The sequence below is a fragment of the Dipodomys ordii genome, unplaced genomic scaffold, assembly GCF_000151885.1.
Source record: "Dipodomys ordii isolate 6190 unplaced genomic scaffold, Dord_2.0 Scaffold37, whole genome shotgun sequence".
Taxonomy (NCBI): domain Eukaryota; kingdom Metazoa; phylum Chordata; class Mammalia; order Rodentia; family Heteromyidae; genus Dipodomys; species Dipodomys ordii.
In genome coordinates, this window is record NW_012267253.1 from 813,580 (window position 1) to 823,277 (window position 9,698).

The following is a 9,698-nucleotide window of genomic DNA, read 5'->3' on the forward strand; positions in this document are numbered from 1 at the left end:
CTGCAATGCTTGGTAAGAAATGTACGCATTATCCTGCCCATGTAATTGTAACCCCTCTGTACAGTATGTTCACAAATAAAATAAAATAAAAATTAAAAAAAAAAAAGAATGCACCATTGAGCTCAAGAGCTCAGTGCGCAGGCCCAGAGTTCAAGTCCCACAGCTGAAGGAAAAAAAAAGGGAGGGTTAAAAAAGAAGAATTGTAGATCTTTCCTTGCTTGTTATTCTTTAGGAACATTCATCATTCTTTTACCAATCTTTTTTTTTGGGGGGTCCAGTCGTGGGGCCTGAACTCTGGGTCTGGGCACTGTCCCTCAGCTCTTCAGCTCAAGGCTAGTGCTCTACCACTTGAGCCACAGCGCCACTTCCGGCTTTTTTCTTTATGCTTATGTGGTGCTGAGGAATCGAACCCAGGGCCTCAGGCATGCAAGGCAAGCGCTCTACTACTAAGCCACCTTCCCAGCCCCTCTTTTACCAATCTTAAAACAAATTAGGTCAGGTATGATGGCACATGCCTTTAATCTCAGTACTCCATAGGTTGAGGTAGAAGGATTGAAAGAAAGTTTGAAGTCAGCCTGGACTAGAGACATGGGACCTTAACTAGAAAAAAAAAAATACCCAAAAGACCACCATATGAAGCTCTACTTTTAAAATTAAGTTTACAGAGAAATGATGAGAATAGCTGGGAAGGTGACTCAGTGGTAGAGCGCTTGCCTTGCATGCAAGAGGCCCTGGTTCAATTCCTCAGCACCACATAAGCAGAAAAAGCTGGACGTGGAGCTGTGGCTCAAGTGGTAGGGCCCTAGCCTTGAGCTGAAGAGCTAAGGGACAGCGCCCAGGCCCAGAGTTCAGGCTCCAAGACCGACAAAAAAGAATTTGACAAAATTCATAAGATTTACTACGATTTTGTTGTTGTTTTTCCAGTCCTGGGGCTTGAGTCATTTGAGCCACAGCACCACTTCTGGCTTTTTCTGTTTATGTGGTACTGAGGAATCAAACCCAGGGTTTTATAGCTTTTAGCTTTTTGCTAGATAATTGGAGATAAGAGTCTCATTGACTTTCCTGCTGGGACTCTCTTTGAACTGTGATCCTTAGATCTCAGCATCCTGTGAAGCTACAATTACAGATGTGAGCTATCCCCTACTTATGAGGTAATGTAGCTTGAATCCACAATTCAAAACTTAATACGTCAAATAGTCTGCTTATGTATTTTTTATATTTTTTGTTTTTAAATTCAGCAAACAGTCTTTTTGTTCTGCCTTGGAGTGCAAGCATTGATTCATCACCTCTCATTTGAAAATTAGAAGTCTAGGGGGAAAAGTAAGTCATGTTTTTCAATGAGTGGAAAAGGTATGGAGATTGCAGGAGTTTCACTGCTTTGTTGGATTTTGTTTTGTTTTCCTGTTCCATCCTGTGCAGAACATAAAACTCAAGAGATTTTTTTTTGGGGGGCGGGGTCAGTCGTGGGGCTTAAACTCTGAGTTTGGTCTCTGTCCCTGCACTCTTCAGCTCAAAGTGAGTGCTCTACCGCTTGAGCCACAGCGCCACTTCCGGTTTTCTAGTGGTTTATTGAAGATAAGAGTCTCATGGACTTTCCTGCCCGGGCTGGCTTTGAACCACGTTCCTCAGATCTCAGTCTCCTGAGTAGCTAGGATTACAGGTGTGAGTTACCAGCGCCCGGCTTCAGATAATTTTTTTTTAATTGAAAATTTGCCTAAAGAGCTGTAAGAGCGTATCTGGGGAAATTTGAGTCAGAGGTGTGGTTCTAGTATGACTAGGCAGATCCATCATCAGAGACCCAGGTTCTTCCATTTTTACATTGTCCTTCCTTAATGTTTGGGTGTTGTCTTCAGGCATACCTAATAGTCAAAGAGTGGTTGCTACAGCTCAATATCCTCATCAGGCAATGGTGGCTCATGCCTGTAATCCAAGCTACTTAGCAGGTTGTGATCTGAGGATCTTGGTTTGAAGCCAACCCGGGCAGGAAATTTTGTGAGACTCTTGTCTCCACTAAAACTACCCCAAAAAAGCCAGAAGCAGAACTCTGGCTCAAGTAGGACAGCTCTAGCCTTGAGCAAAAGAAGTTCAGGGACAGCACCCAGGCCCTGAGTTCAAGTGCCAGGATCAGCAAAAGAAAGGAAGCAAGCAAGGAAGGAAGGAAGGAGGGAAGGAGGGAGGGAGGGGGGAGGGAGGAAGAAATCACCTCCTCCTAGTCACCTCTAGAGATCTAAAAAAAGACCTATTCCTTTTTCCATGCCACTAATATTTCCTTTCTAAGAATAAGTAAAAACTTTCCTAGAAGCCCTCACCCCTCCTACACACAGACTTCCACTTTTTTTTTTTTTTTCCGGTCATGAGGCTTGAACTCTGGGCCTAGGTGCTGACCCTCAGCTATTCAGCTCAAGGCTAGCACTCTACCACTTGAGCCACAGTGCCACTTCCAGTTTTCTGAGTGGTTTATTGGAGATAAGAGTCTCATGAACTTTCCTGCCTGGGCTGGCTTTGAACCATGATCCTCAGATCTCAGCCTCCTGTAGCTAGGATTACAGACATGAGCCACTGGCATCCAGCTTGACTTTCACATTTTTATTGGCCAAAAATGTGACCTATACATGCTTTTTCTGGCCTAAGTGCCAGCAAGGGGATTATACAACCATGATTGGTTTAGAATAATCAACACTGTCTTCTGAGGACAGGGAAGAGTCCCTTTCCCTGAATATATGGCCTAAGTACACTAAATCAACAAGTCAGGTTTCTGGCCTGGAGAAAGGAAAGGTGATTGCAAAGAAGTTGAAGTGAATAGGTAATAAACTATAGTCTGTTACTTCTTGCTAGGGGTAGTAGCAAGTCATGGCAATGTACAAAAAGACTTTAAAGCCCTGTGCAATCAAATGGATTCTGTAAATAGTTCCTAGCAGCAGCCAAGCAAAGTTAACCAACACATTGCGCTCAGAGATGAACCTCAAGGTCTGTTTGTGAACCAGTGTTTCTTACCAAGTTTTCATCCTCCCTGAGAGGAAATGAGCCCAACAGTAATATTCCACAAGGATAGACCACTACATTTTCCAGGCGAGAAGAGGCAGCAGATGTTAAACATGCTGCTCTTGAGGCAAAGAATGTCAGGGCTTGGTGACCTAATGGCCATGCTGAGCATGTGGAGCCTGACGAATGTTCCTTTCCTTTTCAATTTATTTGGTGTGTGGTTTTTATATTGAGTCATTTTCTTCCTGCCTTAATGCTTCAATTAGAAGAGGAAGACGAAAAAGAAAAAAAAAAACAGAAAAGAAATTCCGAAGCAGCTTTTTTAAAATAATATTAAAACACTGGAAATAAGCATGAGTCAATCCACAGGATAAAGGGATAAACAAATCGTCATGTATTCATATAATGGAATACTATCCAGCAGTAAAAAGGACCATCATACCAATTCAATAGCATGGATGATCTCAAGAGCATTATGTTGTATGGAAGAAATAAAGCACACAAGAATATGTACTGTGAGCCAGGTGCCAGTGGCTCACGCCTGTAATCTTAGCTACTCAAGAGGCTGAGATCTGAGGATCAAGGTTCAAAGCCAGCCCTGGAAGAGAAGTCTGTGAAAGCATTATCTCCAATAGACCACTAGAAAACTGGAAGTGGCACTGTGGCTCAAGTAATAGAGCGCTAGCCTTGAGCTGAAGAGCTGAGGGACAGCGCCCAGGCCCAAAGTTCAAGCCCTATAACAGACCCCAAAAAAAGAATATGTGATGTAGGATTCCATTTTTTTTTAGGGAGAACAAAGAATTTAAGTTATTACATCAAATATTCAGAGTGATTCATTTAATATGTACATATTTAAGAAATGCACTTTCAGGAGGAAGGTGACCAGGCTGTGTATGTATTATACAGACACATACTATGTGTCTGTATAAAGTACTTTCTGGTTTGCTAAGAGTACAGTATGCCTTTACTAAATTCTTTTCCTTTAAGACCTGGAAGGAGTGAGGACATCAATACCCCAATTTTTTTTTCTCTTGTTCTGGTACTGTGGCTTGAACTCAGGGCCTAAACACTGTCCCTTAGCTTTTTCACTCAAGGCTAGCACTCTACCCTTCGAACCACAGCTACACTTCCAGCTTTTTGCCTTGTTAGTTGGAGATCACAGTCTCACAAGACTTTGCTGGGCTGGGAAGGTGGCTCAGTGGTAGAGCGCCTGCCTTGCATGCCTGAAACCCTGGGTTCGATTCCTCAGCACCACAGAAGCAGAAAAAAGAAAAGCTGGAAGTGGTGCTGTGGCTCAAGTGGTAGAGTGCTAGCCTTGAGCTGAAGAGCTGAGGGACAGTGCCCAGGCCCAGAGTTCAGGCCCCCCAACCGGACCCCCCACACACACACACAAAAAAAGACTTTGCTGCCTGAGTTAACTTCAAACTGCGATCCTCAGATCTCAGCCTCCCGAGTAGCTAGGATTACAGGCATGAGTCACCAATGCAGAGCATCACCCCAATTTTATACCCAAAGAAATGATATTCTAAGAGGCTGTGTGACTTTGCTGGGACCACTCAATGTTAGTTAAAATTAGATAGGCCTCGGGGCCTTCTAACCACTCACTTCCAGTTTTCTGGTGGTTTATTGGAGATAAGAGTTTCACGGACTTTCCTGCCCAGGCTGGCTTTGAACTGTGATCCTCAGATCTCAGCCTCCTGAGTAGCTAGGATTACAGGCGTGAGCCACCTGCTCGCAGCAAGAAATGTTATACAATAAAGCAAAATGTAAGGGGCTGGGAAGGTGGCTCAGTGGTAGAGCACTTGCCTTGCAAGCAAAAAGAAAAAAGCCGGAAGTGGCACTGTGGCTCAAGTGGTAGAGCGCTAGCCTTGAGCTGAAGAGCTGAGGGACAGTGTCCAGGCCTAGAGTTCAGGCCCCACGACCGGACCCCCCCCCAAAAAAAGCAGAATGTAAATGTAAAATAAGATTAAACAGTAAGTCTTTTCTTTCTCTTTCCTATTCCTTCCCAGGGCTCTCCAAATATATATGACCATGAAGTCACCATAGAAGCTGATGCTTTTTTGCCTGTGGATGAAACTCTGATTCCCACAGGTTAGTGAATCTAATTGTTTTCCTTCCTTCCCTCCTTTTTTCCTTCCTTCTTTCCTTTCCTTCTTTCCTTCCTTCCTTCCTTCCTTCCATCCTTCCTTTCCTTCGTTCTTTCCCTCCTTCCTCCCTCTTTCCCTCCCTCTCTCCTTTCTACAAAGAGAGATTGTGGATTGGATTCCAAGCTCAAGAAAGAGCATTAGTGGTAAGTAAGTCTGGAAAAATGCTCATCAAGGCTGTTAGATTTTTAGTTTTGATATTTTATACATATTTGTATATTTGTTATTTATGTAATATGTTAACATTAGGTGAAGCTGGGTAAAGGTACAATGGAGATGTGTTATTTTTTTAATCACATTTTTGTAAATCTAAAATTGTTTCACATTTTGAAGGTTTAAAAATTAATGTGAGGGGCTGGGAAGGTGGCTCAATGGTAGAGTGCTTGCCTTGCATGCATGAGGCCCTGGGTTAGACTCCTCAGCACCACATAAGCAGAAAAAGCCAGAAGTGGCACTGTGGCTCAAGTGGTAGAGCGCTAGTCTTGAGCTGAAGAGCTGAGGGACAGCACCTAGGCCCAGAGTTCAGGCTCCATGACCAGCAAAATAAATAAATAAATAATAATAATAATAATAATGTGAGATTAAAAACTTCACCTTTCCTGAAAATGTCCCCTATACTAGCTAAAGGCTTGTCTTTAGTTTGGCCTCTTTAACACAATGGAGTTGTATTTATGACAGCAAGTAAAATTTTTTTGCAAGGAAATAAAGATAAAGCATATGAGCCTGTATACTAAACAAAAACTTCAATTACAAAATTAGGAATTAGAAACTTCCAGAAATATAGTGGCTATGAAACTAGTTGGAGAACTGGGAATGTGGCTTAGTGGTAGAGTGCTTGCCCAGCATACATGAAGCCCTGGGTTTGATTCCTCAGTACCACATAAACTGAAAAAGCCAGAAGTGGCACTGTGGCTCAAGTGGTAGAGTGCTAGCCTTGAACAAACAGAGCTCAGGGATCCGGGCACCAGTGGCTCACACCTGTAATCCTAGGCAGTCGTGAGACTCATCTCTAATTAATCTCAAGTGGTAAAGTGCTCACCTTGAGCTGTAAAGCTGAGGCCCAGACAGAGTTCAAGCCCCCAGACTAACAAAACAAAACAAAATGGAGCCCAGGGACAGTGCTCATGCCCTGAATTCAAGCCCCAGCACCAGCAAAATTAATTAATTAATTAAAATGTTAAAAAAAAACCTAATTGGAAAAACAACAAGAAATTGAGAAAAATGGAATGCAAACTTTGACATCCCAGTTTTGAATATGCTCCTGGGCTCCAAGGCTGGATCTAAAGGCTTTTATGTTGCCTTGGTAACATGTCAGCTTCTGATATTTAAATGACTCACTAGATGAGCCTGAGCAAGTGACTCATCACATTCAAACTGCATAATGATTACATTAGAACTATACGCTTAGACTTTAAGGAAAAATAGAGAGTAAACTGGCAGCACTCAGGCCCTGAGTTCAAGCTGATAGCTCATGCCTATAATCATAGCTACTCTGGGAAGTTGCAACCTGAGGATTAAGGTTTTAAGCCAGCCCAGACTGGGGAGGAAAGTCTGTTGAGACTGTTATAACTAATTAACCACCGAGTCAGGGCACTGGTGGCTCACACCTGTAATCCTAGCTACTCAGGAGGCTGAGATCTGAGAATCACAGTTCAAAGCCAGCCCAGGCAAGGAAAGTCCGTGAGACTCTTATCTCCAATAAACCACTAGAAAACTGGAGGTGGTGCTGTGGCTCAAGCGGTAGAGCACTCACCTTGAGGTAAAGAACGCAGGGACAGAGCCCAGGCCCACGACTGACAAAAAAAAAAAAAAAAGAACCACCAAAAGCTGGAAGTGGAGATGTACCTCAATTGGTAGAGCACCAGCCCTGAGCAGAAAAAGCTAATTAAGATGGAAACCCCGAGCTCACACCCTACTACCAGCAAAGGAAAAAATTAGTGGCAGGTGCTGTTTTGTGACTGATAAGGAAGAAAGCAAACCAGGTAGCTTATAATGCACATTGTGAAATAAAATAAGCATAGTTTTATGAATATTTGTGAAGTGTTCTTATGCTATTCTGTGAGTTTTGATCAGCTAAAAATCACAAATACACATAGTCTGTGATATCCAGATGATTTGACTTCATTTAAGAGGTAATTGAGGCAATAGTAGAGTTTAACTTATAAATCTCATGGACTCATAAGACTTTTTTTTTTCTGTCAGTGGTGGGGCTTGAACTCTGGGCCTGGGCACTGTCCCTCAGCTCTTCAGCTCAAGGTGAGCGCTCTACCACTTGAGCTAAAGCGCCACTTCTGGTTTTCTGGTGGTTTATTGGCGATAAGGGTCTCACGGACTTTCCTGCCTGGGCTGGCTTCAAACCAAAATCCTCATATCTCAGCCTCCTAAGTAGTTAGGATTACAGGTGTGAGCCACAAGCGCCCAGCTTAGAAAACTCTTAAAAGCCACAAGCCAGTGGCTCATACCTATAATCCTAATCACTCAAGAGGCTGAGATCTGAGGATTCAAGTTGAAGTTAAGCCAGGTAGTAAAGTCCATGAGACTCTTCACTGCAGTTAACTATCAAAAGGCTTTGTCTCAAGAGCTCCAGCCTGAGTGAAAAAGCCAAGAGATAAGACCTAGGCTTTGAGTTCAAGCTCCAGTATCAGTACAAATAATAAAATGATAATAATAACAATAAGCATTCAGATAAAACTCTATACTTGTCTTAATAATGAAAATCTGTTCAAGTGAGTAGGACCTAAGAACTCTGGACTCTGGCAGGTAATAGGCCTTCTTTGTCTCAGCTTCACTGTTAACTATAAGGGGCCTTTGGTCTTTGTGTAATGTTTTAACATGAAACCTTCATGCATTCTCATTTTCTTTTCTACAAATAGAAGGGACATGGATGGAAAGAGCAGGAGCAGTCCCAGGGAAGGGCTGTCCTTCTAAAGCACCAGGCAGTGTGTGACCTGGAGGAATTGTCTAGACCATGTCAGATCTACACCAGATTCTACTGAACTGTAATCCCTAGGTTGGCCCTACGTGAATTCAAGGCCAGTCCATACAGGGTAGACTCATGGACATACCTAAATCCAATATCAAATTTCTGGTTATTCAGCTAGAGGTAGACTGAATGACAAGACCACTTCCCTGAGACATGCTGTAAAAAAAACCTGTTAGACTGGACACACTCCCTTAAGCCTTCTGGAAATTGATAGGCAATGTCAAGAGATTGTGGTTTTGTTGAATTGGAGGAGGGGGGGGAGAATATATATGATCTTTGAGATGAGGGGAAGGTTTATAATAGCTTGTCTTTCAGAGAAGACTTGTAAAGAAGCCACATTACAACCTTATATGGTAAGCTCTGCTCATTTTTCTTATTTAACAGATGAAGAAATTGTAGAACAAGGAGTTTAACTTAATAAGGTTGCTAGTGTTTGGATATGATTTGTGTCCCTTCAAGGTTTATATGCTGGAAAAACTTGATCCAGGTTGAAGAGGTGAGGCCTAGTGTAAGGTAATTAGGACATAGGCCACCATCCTTAGAAGAAATTAATGCTAATCTCTCAGTGTGAGTGAAATCTTAGGACAGTGGATCATTATTGCAAAGGGAGGTCTCTTCATGGACTTGAGCTTCCTGCTTCTCTCCTATGTTGTGCTATAGCCAAGGGTTCCCTAATAAAAGCCAAAAAGATAGATGAGGTCACTTTTCAGCCTTCAAAACTGTGAACAAAGTAAATCTATTTTTCTCAAGTATATTATTATTGCAACATAAAAATGGATTGATACCCAAGGATTACATAATTAACAAGTAGTAGAAAGCTCTTGGGAGTCATACTTCCTCAGTCCCTTGGGCTGGGGATGTAGCTTTGTAACTTGTTATCGTAAACAAGGCCCTGAGTCTGATGCCGGTACTGGAAGAAAAAAATACGTGAGAGAGAGAGAGAGAAGAAATTAGGTTTCTAACAAGACTCATACTCCACAGACCTTACAATGTGCTAGGTATGAAAAAAAGTTCAGGTTGTGATTTTAGCTGGGCACCAGTGATTCACACCTGTAATCCCAGCTACTCAGGAGGCTGAGTAGCTGTAGTTTAAAGCCAGCAAGGCAGAAAAATCTGTGAGACACTTATGTCCAATTAACCATCAAAAGGCCAGAAGTGGAGGTGTGGCTCAGGTGGTAGAGCACTAACCTTGAGCTAAAAGCTAAGGAAAGCTAAGCACTCTGCCTCTGAGTTCAGGCCCCAGTACCAGCACTGAAAAGGAAGGAAGGGAGGGAGGGAGGGAGGAAGGAAGAAGAAAGAAAGAAAGAAGGGGAAGGAGAGATGGAGGAAAGGAGGAAAGAAGGGAAAAAGGAAAGTTGGTTTGGGATGGTGAGCAAAGATTTCTCTCCTCTCAGAAAAAAGAAGTTTGGGGGCTGGGAAGGTGACTCAGTGGTAGAGTGCTTGCCTCGCATGCATGAGGCCCTGAGTTCAATTCCTCAGCGCCACATAAGCAGGAAAAAGCCGGAAGTGGCGCTGTGGCTCAAGTGGTAGAGTGCTAGCCTTGAGCTGAAGAGCTTAAGGACAGCGCCCAGGCCCAGAGTTCAGGCCCC

At 43.0% G+C, this 9,698-nt stretch overlaps 1 protein-coding gene across 1 annotated transcript in view; it reads left to right on the forward strand.

Annotated features, from left to right (window-relative positions):
* Window positions 1–9,698, forward strand: part of Galm (galactose mutarotase (aldose 1-epimerase)) — a 68,466-nt gene that overhangs the window by 32,020 nt on the left and 26,748 nt on the right. Inside the window, exon 4 of the mRNA XM_013018036.1 lies at window positions 4,992–5,073. Coding sequence (XP_012873490.1) covers window positions 4,992–5,073 — 82 coding nt within the window. The remainder of the gene's footprint in view (window positions 1–4,991; window positions 5,074–9,698) is intronic.